The sequence below is a fragment of the Ranitomeya imitator genome, chromosome 7, assembly GCF_032444005.1.
Source record: "Ranitomeya imitator isolate aRanImi1 chromosome 7, aRanImi1.pri, whole genome shotgun sequence".
Classification (NCBI taxonomy): Eukaryota; Metazoa; Chordata; class Amphibia; order Anura; family Dendrobatidae; genus Ranitomeya; species Ranitomeya imitator.
In genome coordinates, this window is record NC_091288.1 from 168,523,167 (window position 1) to 168,544,782 (window position 21,616).

At 40.0% G+C, this 21,616-nt stretch overlaps 1 protein-coding gene across 1 annotated transcript in view; it reads right to left on the reverse strand.

The window, feature by feature from the left end:
- The window catches only part of GRIN2A (glutamate ionotropic receptor NMDA type subunit 2A), a 781,341-nt gene that overhangs the window by 254,325 nt on the left and 505,400 nt on the right, over positions 1-21,616 (reverse strand). Inside the window, exon 4 of the mRNA XM_069734026.1 lies at positions 19,416-20,008. Coding sequence (XP_069590127.1) covers positions 19,416-20,008 — 593 coding nt within the window. The remainder of the gene's footprint in view (positions 1-19,415; positions 20,009-21,616) is intronic.

Here is a 21,616-nt window from a genome sequence, read left to right on the forward strand (position 1 = left end):
CTTTTTCCTGACTGGATGGGTGAGATTGTTCCTATTATTGATCTTCATTGTCTATATGGGGCAATGTGAGTAACTTGTTATTTCCATAATACAGATAACTCTGCCCTAATGGTTCATTTTGTCTATTCTTTGCTACATTGCCAGTATTACTGATGTTGGTGGCCTTATGATAGACAGCCTGTCTTCTGACTCGACTATTTTGGTTTATATTAAGGGATATTGACTTTTATGGTTGTTGTGTCTGTACATTTTAATTCACCCATAAATGTTAAGTTTTAAAGGTCCCTAATTTGCTAATTTTGAATTTAACTTATGGGATTTATATCTCTGCAACAGTTGTTGTACCGTATGTATTAATATACTAATTCTACAAAATATACATGTTTATGCACCATCCTTTTCAACATGTTACTTTTTTAAATTGTTTTCAGTGTTTTTCATGGTAACCACTGTGTAAGCCAGCCAGCTGTGAACTGTTTTGATCTCCATAAAATTTCCGCAAAGGACAACGTGTGAGTTGACCCCAGCTGTGAACTGCGGTAACCTTAATTATGTCACTGCTCGTCACTGACACTGGATATCACGCTGCTCTCAATGTGTTCCAGTGGCCTGGGTGAGCAGTAACGTTACTGATGTCACAACTCATCACAGCCTCCGGATGTAGCATAGTGATCGTCGTGGGACATTGATGTGATTTAGTGAGGACCTGCATTTTTTTGGAGGGGGGAAATAAATTGGTGAAAGAGAGTGTCTGGGTTTTTATTTTCGAACAAACGACTTTTCTGTGTGTGTTTATTGAAGTTTACTTACAGGGTTTGCAATGGGGGTGTCTGAGTGACACCTCTCCATTACTAACACGTTGGATTGATGTCAGCTGTGATTTTTGACAAATCACAGCTCTCATCAACCCTATATTGTACCCCAAATTCCACCACACCAAGGCTATTTGGATGAGCCGGGTAAAGGGCCAGAATTGGCACATCTACTGTGATGCGTCAATTCTGGGGAAGCTGCGAGCTTCTATATTTTGGCTGGAGAGTGTCCAATAAGCATAGACCGAGATAACAGAAGCCCACAGCTACCTGCTTCATCTGTGCTGGTTTTAAAAAATAGGGGGGGGACCACACGCTGTTTTTTTTTTAATTATTATTTATTTAATAAGTAAAAAAAAAAACATGGTGAGATGGAAGGAGAGGGAGAGGGACAAAAAAGCTTACCACGCTGAGAATGTATAGCTGGAAATTTGGCCTCCTCCTGAGGGTGCCATTTTCACTGGTGATCACAGGAAGGTAGACAAAAAATGAGGAAAGATTCTAGCACAACCATCCACTTAGCCTATGACTAAGGGTGTGTAAACACCTGAAACTCATCAGGTACGAGACCTCGCCCTTTAACGTTTTAACTACGTTTGAATAAAGAATCCATTTTATCCCTGGATGGTTGTGCCACAATCTTTCCTCATTTTTTGTCTAAAAAACACTGTCTGTCTAGCTCTCTATCTCTATTTATCTATCTATCAACTACCTATCTCTATCTTTGAATATCTTTGATACATAACACTCTTTAATTTCTATGGAGCATTTCATAGGTGTCACACTGACAGCACATGGATGCACGGATATGGACAGCACACGGATACAGGGGAGTCACATGGATAACACACATGTACAAATGGATGGCACATGGACACAGACCGCAGATCTCACTGAAACTGTTTTTTCCTGTACCAGAAACACAATGATGTGTGAAGGGGGCCTAAAGCTGAATCTGTCAAACTGAACTCCTTGTGATTCTTCACTCTCCTATCCTTCCTAATTCCAATATAGCCATTTCCGTGTGTGGTTATACTATTGCTCCCAAGTAGCAGGCCCGCTGTCTTGGGGTTATATGTTACGTCCATTCACTCACTCATTTCACCTACACCTCAAAAACATTTCTAGAATTCGACCTTTTCTTTCCTTTGACTCTGCAAAACTCTAATTGTTGGTCTTATTCATTCTTCTCTGGATTATTACAAGTCTCTACAAATCAGTCTCCTGCTTACTACACTCTCTCCTCTCCTGTCCATCCTGAAGGTAGCAGCCAATATCATATTTCTGTGCAACCGGTACACCAATGCATCTGACCTGTGCTAGTCATTGCACTGGGTGCTCAACTACTACAAATTCAAATATAAGCTTATCACTCTCATCCACAAAGCTCCCCACAATTCTGCACATCTCTTCCCTTAAGTCTCTCTATCACCTTACCTGTGCCCTCCATTCCAAGTGTTGATGTGTCTAAAATTCTTTGGAGATGTCAGGATGAGGAGTTGCTAGAGGAAGGCAAATATATTGCGCTGCAAGATACATAGAACTTTTTGAGAACAAACTGTCATCTCTTGTCTCAGTAATGGGAAAATCTGTATTCATTGCTAACAAATTTTGCTCATGATTTCAGAATTTTGAGAAGGAGTCATCAGTCCAGGAGGACAGAAAAGCTTATTTGTTATAACATATATAACAAAGTTTCTAAATTTCAAAGGTATTATTAATTTCTGAAAAAGAAATAAAACAAAATGTACTAAAGGAAGGTGTTGTATTTGGGCACGTAGCAGATACAGAACAACCACGTCCTCTTTCTGCAGCAGCTACACCACCATGAGCAGTTGCTCCAGCTCCACCATAGCCATGTCCCCTATTTGATGCTCTCTTCATATTTAGAAGTGTTTTTTCTGCACATTAATCGCAAAGAGATGGTAGGAGAGTAGATTTTTGTTTTCTGAATTACTAGAAAACATACAGCGGTCCAGAAAAATTATTTATTTGGCCTATAAATGGCAATGATATGGATTATGCCAATTATTTATTTGCAACACTAAAAGAAAACACACAGCAGGCCAGAAAAATTATTACTTTGACCTACACAAGGCAATGAGAAGACTGATGCCAATTATTTATTTGCAATACTACTAGAAAACACCCAGCGGTTCAGAAAATGTATTTGTTTGTCATACAAATAGCAACGAGATGGCTGATTCTAATTATTTAATTCTTAGGCTACTAGCAAACACAAAGCGGTCTAGAAAAATTATTTATTTTGCTTACAAATGGCAACAATATGGCTGATGCCAACTATATATTTGCAACACTACTAGACAACACACAGAAGTCCTGAAAAATTGGTTATTTGGCCTACAAATGGTGACAAAATGGCTGATGCCAATTATTTATTTCTTAGACAACTAAAAAAAACTCTGTGGCCCAGAACAATAATTTGATTGGCCTGCAAATTTCAATAAGATGGCTGATTACAATTATTTATTTCTTAGACTACTAGAAAACACAAAGTGGTCCAGAAAAATTATTTGTTTGGCCTGCAAATGGCAACAGTAAGGCTGATGCCAATTATTTATTTCCCAGACTACTAGTAAACACACATTGGTCCTGAAAAATTATTTATTTGGCCTACAAATGTCAGCAAGATGTCTGATGTGATGTATGTATTTGCAACAATACTAGAAAACACACAGTGGTCCCTCAGGTAGGGACAGAGTGCATTAAACACATAGTACTAACACAAGGTGGGGTGCAGAGTACGCACAGCGGCATAAAGGCTGGATCAAATGGTGCGCCTGCCAGTCACAGCCATGTCAATACTTGGCATGGTTGTGATGATTTAAGAAGAGCCCACAGTCTAAAAGTTTGTTGATTGACTGAGCTGCAACCTTTCAACATGCTTTATTAGTCTGGCAAACCTGAACACAATGCTTGATATGTTCGGTTCCGCACACTGGGTGCCTGGTACGGTCACCAAACTTTACCATTCCGGTTCGCTCATCCCTACTCATGATCATAGCACGCTGACCTCATTGGTATGAGACTGGTTGAGTCTTGTGTTCATTATCAAAGATAGTATACTCACTGCATATATAGAGAGAGTTTTTTATTCTGCCATTCCTTACATTATGTGTTTAGACCCAGGCCTCTACATTCTTGAGTCCTCACCTCCAAATTTTAATACTTTTGTACTTAATTTCTCGTTTTTGTGTTTCTCAATAAAATGTTATTGATTATTATCGATGATAGATTCATGATGCCATGATTTTTGTAGGATTTATATAGTTTTGTGAGAAAAGATTCAGCATAACCTGTTATTTATTATTTAATCCTCCGCTCTTTCTAGATTTTTGGTCCAGTGGGTGTAAAAGACTAAATCACAGGTTATTCTGAATGTTTTCTCACAAAATTATATATCAATCTTCTCAGTTCCCCTCTTCTATAACATGCCTGAAGATTGGATTACATTTTCATGCTGACAGGTTCCTATTAATTTTTCTCATTATTTAGTTTTAGCCATCAAATATTTTTAGGCGAAAATACAACAAAACACAACAATGTGTAAAAATCCCATAATCATAACTTAGAAGTATAGCGTAAGTAGATATTTGCAGTTATTGAGGTTAAAACACTATTCAGGGATATTTCAGTACAAAAATAATACAATGAAGCTTGTGCTTGCTGCAGTGTTCACCTTTAAACTATGATGGGTCGGCTGTCCTGTTAAATATTCCCTCTCAGCGCAGACATGAGCTTATTATGAAGCAGAACGTGACAACTCCACTGAGTAAACTGCATTTGTCACAAATGTTTCTCATTTTCCTTCACAAATCATTTCTGTCAGCGCTGTAACTCTGAGCTCTGAATACGACCATTTACAATTTGAATAGGATCTAATGGAAAGCCATCTGGTGGGGTAGAAAGCAAATATAAATGTACCACCATCAAAAGCAAAAAAATAAATCAGCACAGGCTGTTTCTGAATCAGACCCATGTCTTAAGGGCAGGAAAATGTCTACAGTTTGCCATCTAGAATTCAGGCATATTGCCTACTTGTCTTCACTGTCTATTATATGGTAATAGCAATTTCCAAGAATATATATTGACAATCTATCCTTAGAAATGAGAGAATATATTCGATTGGAAATGAATAATACTGAAATTTTACAAAAATCTGTATTTGCCAAAAAGTGAATTTTGTGTAATTCATTTTTAGCGTGGATTCAGCACAATGGTGGCCACTGGCCGCCATTTAAACTGAACTGTAAAGGGCAGCTAAAAGGTTAAAAAATGTTAAAAAAATCTTTATACTGTCACCTCACCCCTTACCTTTCCTGCAGTATCGTTCATCACTAGGGTTGAGCGAAACGGGTCGGCCATTTTCAGAAGTCGCCGACTTTTGGCAAAGTCGGGTTTCATGAAACCCGACCCCTGTGTGCGGTCGGCCATGAAGTCGGCGATCTTCTGAACTGGAATCGGAACTCCGATACCGATTCCCGATATGTTTAGGATATCGGGAATTGGTATCGGAATTCAGATTTAAGTGTAAAATAAAGAATAAAAATAAAAAATAATGGAAGGAGTGCTATTTGACACTTGGAGAACAAATTATCATATAATAGTTTGCGGGCTCCATATACAGGGCTCCTAAGTGCCAGAAGTACAGAATCCCCGTTCAAGTGACCCCATTTTGGAAACTACATCCCTCTGGGAATTTTCTGGAGATATGTACCCATAAATCAAGCAGGCTCTCATTGCTACAGAAATGCCAAACATGGATTCTAACTGTGATTTAAGCACACTATGTGGCTCTGAAGGGAGGATTGTATTTTGATTTGGGAATGCAAAATTTGCTGGATTTCTTTTTAGGGGACAAGGAGCCATTTTGCTTTTCCATAGCCTTTGTACTTCAAGTAATGTGGAAGCCCTCTATATTTCTATTAACAGATGATGGACCTGAGTGGGGACTTGTTTTTTTGTGTATTGAGTTTAATCTTTTATTTTGAACATTTTACATAATATTTTGCATCTCATCCTGCGCTCTACACTGAGATTTCCATCTAAACCTCGGAATAACATGATTTAGATGAAACCCCCAATCAATCTATTCATTTTAATGGTACAGCAGAGTTACTTTAGACTCGGCCTGGTCTCTGTTCAATGGTGTCCTTCTTTTCACAGATGCACAAAACTGTTGTAGACCATGCTTATAAAGAAAGACACATCCAGATCATAGAACAAAGGTCACCCATCTCATTATAACGAATCTTCTGCTAGGGGTTACTTCTAGATTGTGTATTTCAGATATTTACATGGAAACTCAGCGGAGAGCAAAGGATAAATGTGAGCCGAGCTTAACTGCAATCTTTGGGAGGCAGAATGAACAAATCAACAGCAGGTGAAGAATTGTTTTTATTTATTTTTTATGACATTCGTCATGCAGCATAAGAAATTAGACGACTTTATTCCTCGGATGTGATTACAGAGATACCAGAATTATAGCAGTGTTGTATGTTTGGTTGCTATCACATGCTAAAAAACTTTTTTTGGAAAACAAAGTTTTTGTATAGCCATATTTTGAGAGCTATACCTTCTCTATATTTGTGACAACAGAATTATGTGAGGGCTTGTGTTAGGCACTGGGATTCTCCCACTGCTCAGGATGGATCGCCCCTGCGGTCTCCCATCCAGCTTCAACCATTGTGAGTGCTGCTCAGCAAGGATGTTGGGCCCAGTGCCATGCCCAGGCTCCTGCTGTATGTTTAGTTATTGTTGGTTCTCCTGCTAAGCCTATGGTGACTACTGGTATACACGTGCAGCGTTATGCTCTGGAGCCAAAGTCCAGATTTCACCCTACTGAGCATGTCCATGATGTGGTGCCTTCTCATTGGTGCTCGGATGTCAGCTGCTCTGGTGATGTGGCAGCTTCAGATTGGTCCACAGGCAAGGTCCTTTCTGTCTGGACTTGAGCTTAAGGTATAAAAGATTTTCAGTGGCGCACGTCAGTGCGCTAGTATCAACTTATGTTCATGTGTGTATGAACTATGCTACTGTGTGGTCTGTGTCAGCATGTGCTCAGGGTCGGCTGAAAGCCACTAGAATTCCAGCACCTCCGGAGAGGAGTTGTTTTGAGTGCTGTTGCTAACTGTATGACCACTGTATGCTACCTGCTCCGTTCCCTGTGAGGTTAACAGGGATTGTTTCTAGCATCATATCTTTTGTTACTCTGTGCGAGTGACACTGTTCTATTGCAGAGCATATGCTCCGTTAATGTGTGCGAGTGACACAGCTCAATTGCAGAGCATGTGCTTCATTACTGTGTGCGAGTGACCCTACTGCATGTGCTGTTCACTGAGTGCCTTCTAACTCAGTGCGATCTAGCAACCTCTCACTGTGTTTTCTACCATTGTTCACATTAGCTACAGTTTTACATCTCTTCTCGGTGGAACCCGGGTGGCGAATACACTTTATTATTATATTTTATTTAGTGCATTCTGCCAACTCTAACAGCTTGTTTTTTGCGCAAAGAGTTCATGTATTTATTTCGTTTTCATAACAGTTTTTTAATCGCTTCCTAATCCGACATTTGGGAAGCAGAATGAACAAACATCAGCAATTCAAGAATTGCTTTTTCTGTTTTTAATGCCGTTCTCCGTGTGGTAAAAGTGATAAGACAATTTTGTTTGTTGGGTCAGTACGATTACAGTGATACTACATTTGTATACTTTTTTCATGTTTTAGCGTTTTTACACAATAAAAGCTACTTTATTCTGGGAGATATACCTTTTTAATTTTTGCCTTTATGGAGCTATATCATGGCTTTTTTTTTTGCAGGACAAGATGATGCTTTCAGTTATACCATTTTTATTTACATTTACATTTTATCAATAAAGTATTACCACATTGTTTTACCCTCACTCTGTGTTGTATGAGTAGTATTCTGCCCGTGGGGAAGGAGTGCAGGCATTCAGTGGGATGAGCCCTTGTCCATGCACTCTCCCTAAACATATACAGGCCAGCAGATAAGAGCACACACTTACACTTGTATCTCAACACACGTTGATGGCAGCGGTGAAATGCTACTCAGTCATGCGGATCTGGGGGAGCTGCAGGTAGGTGTTTGTAGACTCCATTCAAGGGTTCCACAACCAGGGAGGCATATAGACAGACCCAGCAGACCATAGGTGAGACGCAACAAGAAATTGAGACTCCAGGAGCTTCGACTGCAATACAGGGCCACCTACAGTTGGTCAGCTTGATCCAGGAATTGGTCCTTTGGGAGGACGATGAGTTTGACCACGAGGAATTCAACTGCCTGCCAAGTCAAAGATCAAGTGGCAGTCTGGAATCAAGTACTCTGTCCCAAGAAGCCTGAGTCCAGGATTTGTTAGTCGCATTGGGAACCAGAGGTTCAAGCAGGAGAAGGAGCTGGAGTTGTACTATTTGTATGGGTGGAACCATACCACTGAGCAGAAGAATCATGGGGGAGGCAGGGCCACACTCTGTGCCTTCATCAGCTTCCAGGAACCAATGTATGCGGAAGACGACATATATGGACGCAATGGATACAAGTTTGTTTCTCGACAATTACCTGAGGAGTTACATAGGTCAAGCTGAGGACCAGGATAAGGATGATCAGAAGCCTATCACATCTGGTTAATTAAGATGAGGAAGAATGTGATGACACAGCATTTAATTTTAATTAGGCCAGACATATTTTTCTTCGGTGGGTTAGGAGACATAGACTACTGTTCATATGAGCCTAAATATTGACTCTTAAATTGCTGTTTTTCCGTTCAGTTGGACAAAAGACATAAGCCATTATTCATATGAGTTTAAATGTTGACTCTTGAATTAATTTTTGTTTTCCCATTCTTGCAGGACAGGGATGCAGAGTCATTGAATAATCAATGTTTGCTAATATGTTGATTACCCATCGTATAGGTCCTTGTATCTTGTTGACCTGCAAACAGTAAAGGACATCCATATATATCCATCCAGAGGGATACAGATTTGAGAGATTCTACAGGATGCCAGTTGTTTAAGGGACCACAGCCCTAGTTGAAGGAAAACAGATCTGGATTCGGAGAAGCCTGATTGGGACCATCCAGTCACCTGGCCCCAAGGAGACATTCAGAGAAGCCAGGTTGGGATAATAAAGTCACCCGGCCACGTACCTTAGTGGACTTATTGTTACCTCCTCTATGTGGGTGCCCACAAAAAGTGGGGAGCCACTGATGGGATAGTCAGGCTTCTAAGCCCGAAAGTCGCAGCTGCTCCAATCCCAGTGAGCCAACAGAAGGATAAGACACTGTAATTTGCATAATCTTACAGTACAGACCAAAAGTTTGGACACACCTTCTCAATTGAAGATTTTTCTGTATTTTCATGACTATGAAATTTGTAAATTCACACTGAAGGCATCAAAACTATGAATTAACACATGTGGAATTATATACTTAACAAAAAAGTGTGAAGCAACTGAAAATATGTCTTATATTCTAGGTTCTTCAAAGTAGCCACCTTTTGCTTTGATGACTGCTTTGCACACTCTTGGCATTCTCTTGATGGGCTTCAAGAGGTAGTGACCAGAAATGGTCTTCCAACAATCTTGAAGGAGTTCCCAGAGATGCTTAGCACTTGTTGGCCCTTTTGCCTTCACTCTGCGGTCCAGCTCACCCCAAACCATCTCGATTGGGTTCAGGTCGAATGACTGTAGAGGCCAGGTCATCTGGCGTAGCACCCTATCACACTCCTTGGTCAAATAGCCCTTACACAGCCTAGAGCTGTGTTTGGGGTCATTGTCCTGTTGAAATATAAATGATGATCCAACTAAAAGCAAACCGGATGGAATAGCATGCCGCTGCAAGATGCTGTGGTAGCCATGCTGGTTCAGTATGCCTTCAATTTTGAATAAATCCCCAACAGTGTCAATAGCAAAGCACCCCCACACCATCACACCTCCTCCATGCTTAACGGTGGGAACCAGGCATGTAGAGCCCATCCGTTCACCTTTTCTGCGCCGCACAAAGACATGGTGGTTGAAACCAAAGATCTCAAATTTGGACTCATCAGACCAAAGCACAGCTTTCCACTGGTCTGATGTCTATTCCTTGTGTTCTTTAGCTCAAAAAAGTGTTTTCTGCTTGTTGCCTGTCCTTAGCAGTGGTTTCCTAGCAGCTATTTTACCATGAAGGCCTGCTGCACAAAGTCTCCTCTTAACAGTTGTTGTAGAGATGTGTCTGCTGCTATAACTCTGTGTGGCATTGACCTGGTCTCTAATCTGAGCTGCTGTTAACCTGCAATTTCTGAGGCTGGTGACTCAGATAAACTTATCCTCAGAAGCAGAGGTGACTCTCGGTCTTCCTTTCCTGGGGCGGTCCGCATGTGAGCCAGTTTCTTTGTAGCGCTTGATGGTTTTTGCAACTGCACTTGGGGAAACTTTCAAAGTTTTCACAATTTTTCAGACTGACTGACCTTCATTTCTTAAAATAATGATGGCCACTCCTTTTTCTTTACTTAGCTGCTTTTTTCTTGCAATAATACAGATTCTAACAGTCTATTCAGTAGGACTATCAGCTGTGTATCCACCAGACTTCTGCTCAACACAACTGATGGTCCCAACCCCATTTATTAGGCAAGAAATCCCACTTATTAAACCTGACAGGGCACACCTGTGAAGTGAAAATTATTTCTGTTGACTACCTCTTGAAGCTCATCAAGAGAATGCCAAGAGTGTGCACAGCAGCCATTAAAGCAAAAGGTGGATTCTTTGAAGAACCTAGAATATAAGACATATTTTCAGTTGTTTCACACTTTTTTGTTAAGTATATAATTCCACATCTGTTAATTCATAGTTTTGATGCCTTCAGTGTGAATTTACAATTTTCATAGTCATGAAAGTACAGAAAAATCTTTAAATGAGAAGGTTTGTCCAAACTTTTGATCTGCACTGTATGTATTTGCTGGGACTGTACTATATGTTATTGTCTGTTGGTGGTTCAAAAAAGTATTGCAGTGCTGTTTTATTCTCACCCTCTGTTGTCTGAGTAGTATTCTGCCAACAGGGAAGGAGTGTGAGTGTTCAGCAGGATTAGCCTTGGTCCATGTAGTCTTTCTAAAGACAGCCAGGCCAGCAGAAAAGACCACCCATTGACCATCGTGTCTCAACAAGCACAATCCTTCGAAGATCGATCTGCTCATCTCTAGTCATTATTATATTTTGCCATTGATTTGTATATGGATGTTAGAGTGCTATTCTATTTAGTTTGTATTGTCACATCAGTCGGCACTTAGCATGTGAGCTGTCATTTATCTTACGGTTTAGATTTATGTCTCTAAGTTATGCAGCTGTTGTTTTCCTCTGTTCTGCATGTTTTATGAACAAACAGAATTAGATTGGTGAATTGGTCCTAATCATTTCCCCATAGTAGTGTAATTCCTTATATTAATATTTAATTTATGTTCAGAGGTCTCATGATTATATATAAATGATATAAAGTACACAACACCAAAGTGACAAAGTCACTAATAAATGAACATTATATGCGTGAGTATTCACTATTACACATAAATCCTACTAAAAAAATGTATAACACAAAAGTATTCAATAGGAGCACATATTTTTATTAATACATACTGTAAGGATAAAATCCATATATTTATAAGAACAGTAAATGGACATTTTGGAGGGGATAAAATGTTCTATATAGGAAAATCACAGGAAAATGTATAAGAAGCGGGCATAAAAAATAGATGGCATTAACCCTAAATGGTGCGACCAAATGACTGATATGAATACAATAGTAAGGTATACTCCTTGAGAAAGCCACCTGGCGAAACGTACGTTGGAGTCCCTGAGTGCTTGTATTTGGTAACTTATCTTCCCCATACTATTTTGTACTGTTATGGTGTATGTATAGGATTATTTATGCTTTTATCCACTGGGATTTACTATTTATTGTTATATATTATCATATGGACCTTGCTATTGTATTCATACCTGTCATTTGGCAGCAGAATTGAGGACTAATGCCATCTGTTGATTAATCCAATTCCTTATATGTTTTCCTGTGATTTCCCTGTATATGACTTTTTATTCCCTCCAAAATGTTCTTTTACTGTTCTTAAAAAAATATCTGAATTTTATCCTTATGTAATAATAAAAATATGTGCTTTTATTGATTTGTTTTGTGTTTATTCTCTTTTTTTGTAGTAGGATTTAAATTACATAAAGTACCAAACTATAATGTGTAGTGTAAACTCACTAACATACTGTTACGCTTTTGCCATGTTATGACAATATCTATTTATGATTACAATATTGGAGTTGGTGGCTCACGAGTGACAAAATACAATATACTACGTGCATTCATTTGCGGCAACACTCCCAGGACAGTGTAATTCAAAATTACACTACAACTAATCGGCTTTTCGGCTAGCCATCCCATAAAAATTAAGTTTATCATTACCTGTCATGTGATGTGATGTTGAAAATATAGTCAGTAAAGATGAACGGATAAGGCAAAATTTGAATTTTCCTTTGCGTGATTTTTCACAAGAAATTCGATTTCCTGAAAAGTTATTCTCTGCAAATTAAAGTTCCTTGTTATGCTCTATGATCGCTCGAGATCCCAGAGCATAATACACATAAGGTGTAGAATATAAAAATACTTATAATCACCTCTCCATCCCCTCCAATTCTTGACTCGTTTTCTGATTGCCAGGGCCTCTTCACGCTAGGCCAGGACTTATGGCTCTGATGAGGCCTAGAAGGATTCATAACAAGTGCTCTGAAGGTCATAGCGAACGTCTCAAAAACATTACCATTTGTGCAGTGACTTTGTATGAGTATGTACAGAATCATGCCTCATCAGAGCTGGGAGACCCAACCTAGCGTGCAGAAGACTTCAGTGCCACTGGCGATGATTAGAAGACGCAATAATGAGTGGACGGGTGACAATGAGGAGTTGAGGGACTGGAAGGATGAGCAGTAAGGTATGGGTTACTTGATTTTAATCATTAGATGGCTCTTGATGAATCAGAAAAATGCAATTAGAGGCCACCATTTTGCTGAATCCGTGAATTACAATACAAGAATGTCGTCAGGCTTTACCGCACTTCTTCTAGCCATATTAGCAATTAGCAAAACTGCAGGCCGTATTCTACAGAAATTATGTAGTCCACTCGAGAGTTCACTGGTTCACTGACGGATGTCCTGTACATGTCCTGTGTATGTCAAGTATATTTGCTAAAATGATAATTATTCTAAGTCAAAGCCAACATTTATTCTAGACATACAAGAAAATGAAACCTAAAATAAATAATAACATTTAGTGACAAAGACAAGCAAGATATAGTAGGGAGTCAAAATGACTCCCTTTTGTAATTAAACGTAAATTTTGAAAAAAAAGGTACTCTTTTCTTTTTTTTTTAATTATTTATTGTCACAAAATCTTTTTTCGCATCTTAAATGAGTAAAATTCACCAAGTCTCAAGCCGGAATTTGGAAAAATGTAGTCACAGAAAAGAAATAAAAATTGCGAGGCGTCAAAATGACTCCATCGGTAGTTCTAGTGTTAAAGTAGCCTGTAACTTGTCTGGACAGTTCCTATAAAAAGGCTCCAAATGTATTCAAACAGTTCATTCTTGTATATTAGTAGAGTACCATTATAGTGTTTGTATTTTTAATATCCATGATTGCATAAATGGTAATTGATAAGACACTTGCAGGTAGATAGTGGTTGTGGGAGAACATATAGTACACGGCATCAACATCTTCCATATAGACTGTACAGAGGTCTTTTGGGGGAAACTTCAGTGACAGCAAGAGTTTAAATTCTCTGCAATGTCTCAGATTCAGATTATATGAAGCAGCAATTTGAGATTAAAAAAGGGAATGGTTCCCAAAGGAAGGAGAATGAAAAATGTATCTCATTTTGATTTCAAATAACTCTCCTTACCTTCCCCCTCTCTTTGCTTAACTGCAAAAAATAAAGGTCAAAACTGTGTTGAAAAGATGACTTGTAAATCCAGCCTAAGGGCATGTGCACACATTGTATTACACATTAGTAATCTGTGGCCAATACCATTTTACGCCTTACATCTTATACTATTTTATTATTTAGAATCAGAATATGAAAGTGTCCTCTCTAAGTATTGCTGCTAGAGGAGATTGCAAAGCATTAAACAGGCACCATATAATGGCAAACATAGTGACTATGACTTGGTCATACATGAACATGAAGACATAGGACTTTACTTTCTGCATGAGATCTATTCTGTTAAAATTTAGGGCAGGTGGTCAAGATCTGTCCTATTCTAAAAGGGAAAAAAAACAACTCGTCAGTTAAGTCAGTTTCACAAATCCATGTTTTACAGTACAATTTTGGCTGGCGATGCTCTGACTGGCCCTGGACTTCTGATCCAAACTCAACAGCCAGTGGAATATTGAGTTTGGATTTTGATACCTTGGCTGGTTCATGGTATATACTCAGATCATGAAACATGGATTTATGAAATTGGCATTAGGCTCCTATGGGGCAGGTAATGAAGCACTGCACAAAAGTAATTTTTTATAGGAGCCCGGCGAAAAACTAGTAATGATGGTAATTTTCACATTCAAAAGTAGCCTACAAAGAGTCCTAATGACAAATTTAGGCTTGCTAAATCTCTAAATGTGTCATATTTGGAACAAATGTTCGCTTTCTCCAAATATGAATGGATCATGGACTTTTTCAAATATGAAGACAAGCGATGTTCTTTATTTGGATTCTAATGAATATTCTCATAGGACATTTTCCAATTTTTCCATTATGAATGCCCAAAGTATTCGATTTGATACAACACTGAATAAAATACTTCATTGAATTATGTACTTCGCCTTATGGCCCTATAACTTTGCTTTTAGCCTAGGACACATTTGAATTATATTTTTGCTTTGCCCGCATAACTTGGACATTCTCAGTCATATATATATATATATATATATATATATATATATATATATATATACTGGTAGTATCTTTGGATATGGGGTTGAAGTGTGAATTTACATGTATATATCAATATATTGTGGTGAATGTATTCATCATTAATAGCAATACTCTCTGATTGCAGATTGGTTGTTTGACCAACCTCATTTGGCATTCCTTCCAGCTTTGTGCATAAAGTAGTTTTGAATATCAGACTTTTTTGCCGAAATTCAGCTATTTAGAGTAACCAGCTATTTATTAGAATCCGTCCTTTCCTCAACCCTCAATCTACTAAAATGATTGTGCATGACCTCATCATCTCCCGCCTCGACTTCTGCAACATCCTTTTCTGTGCCTTCCCTGCTAACACTCTCACACCTCTTCAGTCCATCCTTAACTCTGCTGCCGATCTAATTCATGTCTCTCCTCGCTACTCCTCCGCTTTCCCCCTCTGCAAAGCGCTTCACTGGCTCCCATTCCCTCAGCGTATCCAGTTCAAATTACTAATACTGACCTACAAAGCCATCCATATCCTGTCTCCTCCATATATCTCTGAACTAATCTCCCGATATCTTCCCTCACATAACCTCCGGTCCTCCCAAGACCTCCTTCTCTCCTCCACACTTATTAGCTCCTCACCAAATTGCTTCCAAGATTTCTCCCGAATATCCCCCATCCTCTGGAATTCTGTGCCCCAACTCATCCAACTATCAACCACATTCGGATCTTTCAGACCGAACCTGAAAACTCACCTCTTCAGGAAAGCTTAGAGCCTGCAATGACCCCACTGCCTCCTCACCACTACCGAAGCTACCGCCTCACCAACACGGGATCTGCCGCAATCCCTCCAACCCATTGTCTCATTCCCCACCATCCTGTAGAATGTAAGCCCGCAAGGGCAGGGTCCTTCCCCTCTGTATCAGTCTGTCATTGTTAGTTTGCTTACTGTAAGTGATATCTGTAATTTGTATGTAACCCCTTCTCATGTACAGGACCATGGAATCAATGGTGCTATAGAAATAAATAATAATAATTTGTATGTCATTATTTTCCTGGTGATAATCCTGATGTCTTCTACTTTTCATCTGGGATTTATGGGTTGTACAGGGAAGAACAAAAGGATAACAACATTGTGAACTTTTGACTTTCATGTTTCATATCTCACCATCCACTACTACTTTGATAGTGAGATGACCATCATTTTATAGACAATCATCTTGGCTAGCTCCTACATAAATTTGACTTGTCACTATTTAGTATATGATCAGTTATGCAGATTCTTCTTATGTCACTGCATTGATGTTTTGCTCCTGGTGGTAGAATTTTTTTTTCTTCCTGTATACTCCAAAATACAACCTGTTTTCACATTCCCTGATAGCTCAGTGTATTGTTAGGTTTATTCCAAAGTGAAAGGTCATTGGTTCGAATCGTGAAGCGGCCTTGAAGACGGTTTCCCAAGAAAAGAGAAACGGCATCATCGATATGTAGCTCATCGATAGTGGTCTCTATGCCAAAAAAATTGCCAAACTGCATCATGTGAGTGCTATGACAGTTATTATAGTGCATGTGGTAAAGGGGTAATTCCAATTTCCAAGATCCTATCCCAATATGTAATAGATATAATAATAATATTAGCAAATAACTTCAATTAGAGCTGTAGTATAGTTCTGATTAGCCATGTCCCTTATCCCATGTGCAGAACATTGCAGTGGCTTAGGTATTGCTTGTGAAAGAAGCAAGTCCAGCTTCAATCCATAAAATCAAATCTTTTATTTCATGATGAAAATAGCTATGGCAACACTGAAATATGCCTAGGTACAGGCATGATTGGGGATAAGATGTGCAAGGAGGTGAAACCAGACTCATTTTGAATGACTACTGCCTTCTTGAACCCGGTTTGAACTGTTCACTCTGATTGAAGTGGCTTAGGCTGGGTTCACACTGCGTTAGTGTGACCCGTTTAACGGACTACGTTACACCGCAGCATAACGCAGTGTAACGTAGTCCGTTAACGCCGCCATTACTTTCAATGGCGGACGCATTGCTAGCGCATGCCCACAATGGGTGTGTGCTAGCGATGTGCCGTCATTGAGTGATGGACCCGAGACGCGGGCTGCAGTGTTTCCGGGTCCGTCACTGCTAGCGCACTGCTAGTGCAGACAGAGCTAGCAGATGCTCCATCTGCGCTAGCGCAGTGCCAAAGTTGGCACTTGCGTTAGTGCAGTCCATTTAACGGATGTGTTGATCGGACTGCACAACGCAAGTGTGAACCTAGCCTTAGGTATGCATGGTTACGATGACTAACATCTAGTTCACTATATGAGTGGTCATAACCATCGATACCTAAGTTACTGCAATGCTCATATGGAGTAAGTGACATTCCATATCAGGAGAACTATACTACATTTCTAATTGGAGGTATTTGCTAATATTAATTTTATTACACCTACTACATATTGGGATAGGATCTTGGAGATAGGAATGCCCTTTTTAATATAATGGGTAGGAGAGAGGGTATCGATTTTACCCTGCTGATGTCTGCAGCTCTTCTTTTGATTACAAAGCCAGGCATGAAGTCATTGTTGCAGCGCGATGCAAATGTGATGTAATGCAGGAACAGCTAATCAGAAGAAGAGCTATTAATACCTACAGGTAAAAGGCAGTACTCTCTCCCATCAAAGTGGACACAGACCACTGTTGTATAGTACAGGTCCTTCTCAAAAAATTAGCATATAGTGTTAAATTTCATTATTTACCATAATGTAATGATTACAATTAAACTTTCATATATTATAGATTCATTATCCACCAACTGAAATTTGTCAGGTCTTTTATTGTTTTAATACTGATGATTTTGGCATACAACTCCTGATAACCCAAAAAACCTGTCTCAATAAATTAGCATATTTCACCCATCCAATCAAATAAAAGTGTTTTTTTAATAACAAACAAAAAAACCAACAAATAATAATGTTCAGTTATGCACTCAATACTTGGTCGGGAATCCTTTGGCAGAAATGACTGCTTCAATGCGGCGTGGCATGGAGGCAATCAGCCTGTGACACTGCTGAGATGTTATGGAGGCCCAGGATGCTTCAATAGCGGCCTTAAGCTCATCCAGAGTGTTGGGTCTTGCGTCTCTCAACTTTCTCTTCACAATATCCCACAGATTCTCTATGGGGTTCAGGTCAGGAGAGTTGGCAGGCCAATTGATCACAGTAATACCATGGTCAGTAAACCATTTACCAGTGGTTTTGGCACTGTGAGCAGGTGCCAGGTCGTGCTGAAAAATGAAATCTTCATCTCCATAAAGCATTTCAGCCGATGGAAGCATGAAGAGCTCCAAAATCTCCTGATAGCTAGCTGCATTGACCCTGCCCTTGATGAAACACAGTGGACCAACACCAGCAGCTGACATGGCACCCCACACCATCACTGACTGTGGGTACTTGACACTGGACTTCAGGCATTTTGGCATTTCCTTCTCCCCAGTCTTCCTCCAGACTCTGGCACCTTGATTTCCGAATGACATGCAAAATTTGCTTTCATTAGAAAAAAGTACTTGGGACCACTTAGCAACAGTCCAGTGCTGCTTCTCTGTAGCCCAGGTCAGGCGCCTCTGCCGCTGTTTATGGTTCAAAAGTGGCTTTACCTGGGGAATGCGGCACCTGTAGCCCATTTCCTGCACACGCCTGTGCACGGTGGCTCTGGATGTTTCCACACCAGACTCAGTCCACTGCTTCCTCAGGTTCCCCAAGGTCTGGAATCGGTCCTTCTCCACAATCTTCCTCAGGGTCCGGTCTCCTCTTCTCGTTGTACAGCGTTTTCTGCCACATTGTTTCCTTCCAACAGACTTACCATTGAGGTGCCTTGATACAGCACTCTGGGAACAGCCTATTTGTTGAGAAATTTCTTTCTGGGTCTTACCCTCTTGCTTGAGGGTGTCAATGATGGCCTTCTTGACATCTGTCAGGTCGCTAGTCTTACCCATGATGGGGGTTTTGAGTAATGAACCAGGCAGGGAGTTTATAAAAGCCTCAGGTATCTTTTGCATGTGTTTAGAGTTAATTAGTTGATTCAGAAGATTAGGGTAATAGGTCGTTTAGAGAACCTTTTCTTGATATGCTAATTTATTGAGACAGGTTTTTTGGGTTATCAGGAGTTGTATGCTAAAATCATCAGTATTAAAACAATAAAAGACCTGACAAATTTCAGTTGGTGGATAATGAATCTATAATATATGAAAGTTTAATTGTAATCATCACATTATGGTAAATAATGAAATTTAACACTATATGCTAATTTTTTGAGAAGGACCTGTATATGGTTTGTGTGTTTGCTTTATATTCAGTTGGGCAATTATAATGTTCAAAAAGAAGAAAGTTATATTTACAAAACTGTAAAGCGCTGCGGAATATGTTAGCACTATAGAAAAATATAGATTATTATTATATTTCATGAAATTGGGAAAACTAATCACTCAGCAGCCTTCCATTACCGGTAACTAATCAACTTTTTCCATTATGACAGGAGGTACCGTTAACTATTCTCCATGCCTTCTTACATTGGCACACATTAATCTTATAGGTTAACAAAAAACAGAATAAAAAATATGAAGTCTTACTCATTAAGTGTGTGAGTTGGCATCTCATTCCGCTCATTTTGACCATAACAACTTGTCTTGGCTTCTGGAATTACTGAATATGTGTCCAACATGGCTGATGCAGCTGTTGTGATAATTCCGAGGCCATCTCTTACTCTGGCTTCCAAGGTGTAGTCCCAGTCGTCATAAGATACAGAAACTAATCCAGATGGAAATTCAAAAGGTATTATTTCTGTGTTACCCGTCACCAGATTAGGAACAATCCAGATGTAACCATATCCCATAAGGCCTAAAGAGCGGGCTTCATCAAAAATTCTAATGGATTCATCCTTTGAACAATAAAGGAGTATAACCGAAGAATGGATCCTCTTCAGCTGATTAAGAGTTTGTGCATCAGTATATGATGCGTCCAGAGTAATTACATTCTGCACATCCCAATCCACAAAACTATTTTCCACAGTGTTTTTTATGAAACTTATAAAGTCTCGATATCCTGGGAAAGTGCTTGTTATAAGAGAGAAAACATGCCAGTCATATTCCTCCATGATACTAAGCATGACAGTAGCTTGCTGTGTGATGGAAGCTCCAAACTGGAAGAAGGTTGACTTTGAGTCCTGCAAAAGAACAATATAGGAAATGATCAGGATGGAAATTATTACTTGGCAAAATATTATGTCAATATAAGAATGGCATTCATAGTGATGAACATGCAGAATTCAAATTTTCCAAGAAGTTTTTCACTTAGACTTAAATTTGCTTTCACCATTATTGGACATTTTATCCATTGAGTTTTAAAGACCAAAAAGGCCAAACTGTATGAGAATACACATCTCAACTTAATTTAAATACTGCATAATTGTTGAAAAAGGTCTAAGTGGCTTTTTACATTGTGGAAAAAGAAAGTAGGAAGCAGATATGATAAAATAATAAAATATGTGTTAGGACTGGTGGGACGCACCGAATAAATATAAAGATAATAAAAGGTGCGTTCGCAGCCCGGGGCCCACCATGCAGAGATGGAACCTGCTGCTAGGTATTGGCAGCACTATATGGCAGTACTACGCGGGACTAAAGTCAGGTTCCATCACCCGGTATGAACTGATGCGGACTCTTGCAGGGAAACTAAGGAAACGCTGTGCCCTGTTAGCAGTCACAGGGTGCAGCAGATGGACGCTAGTGGGATCTCTGAAATCCTCTATGCTGGTGATTGATCCCACTCTGACCCTCGGTGGCTTTTGAGCCTGCACCTGAGGACGCCCTGAGTCAGATGCTGAGATCAAGCGGGAGTTCCCACCCTACACTGACTGGTTGTCAGGACTAATTAAAGATTACTGCACAGAGTGTGTACAGCGCCGCTCTGGCGGACGGCACTAACCACCCTTAGGAAAGCGCTCTAATTGCGCAGAGCTTTGCACTGGTGGTCGCTGCTGGCTAGGCGCAGTAAGGATCGTGCTCTTGTGTTAAGGATAGCACTGTCAGGCGCTAGGTAGCTCCAACATTCGCAAACATTCAACAACTCTAGGAATGGGAATGATTAAGGAGCAATCACCAGAACAGGCATACAACCACACACACATGATTACAGGTGTAAACTAGGGCATGACCGAACGGCCATGCGAGCCTTTTATAGATGTAGCCTTCCAGGACCTTCCTAGTAGTCCAATCGGAGCCGCTAGAGGACATGAGCATGTGACCTCCGACCTCCAATGAGAGGTCATCCCACGGGCATGCTCAGTAGATGAAAAGCAGGACTTAGTCCCTGGAACATCTGCTCGCCGCTAATCAAAGCTGGTTACAAAGGCTGAACCTGGGGCGGCAGTTCTAACCAGCCGGACAGTATCAGCTTGAGCCAGAGGCTGGGACCGACGTCTCTGCTGAGCAGACTCCACTGCGGCTGGGGAAGAATGGAAGACTGCAGAGGACATGGTTCAAGATTCCCCCTGTGCAGCGGCAGGAACTAGACACCCAACAATATGATTTACCAGTAGAGTCCTTACCTGTCCCTGTGCTTTTGCTCTAGTGTACCATCACTAGTCGCTGTGTACTTGTGTGTACTTGGCTGCAGTGATGATACATGTGGCAGCTGCAGCCAATCAGTGGTCTCAAAATAGTGACAGCAATGGAATGGCAGTGGATGTGACAGGTAGGTAATAATTTATCATTTTGCCACATTTGCCTATGTCGTCAGCTTTTTTCGCAACTCAGAAAAAAAACCATAAATT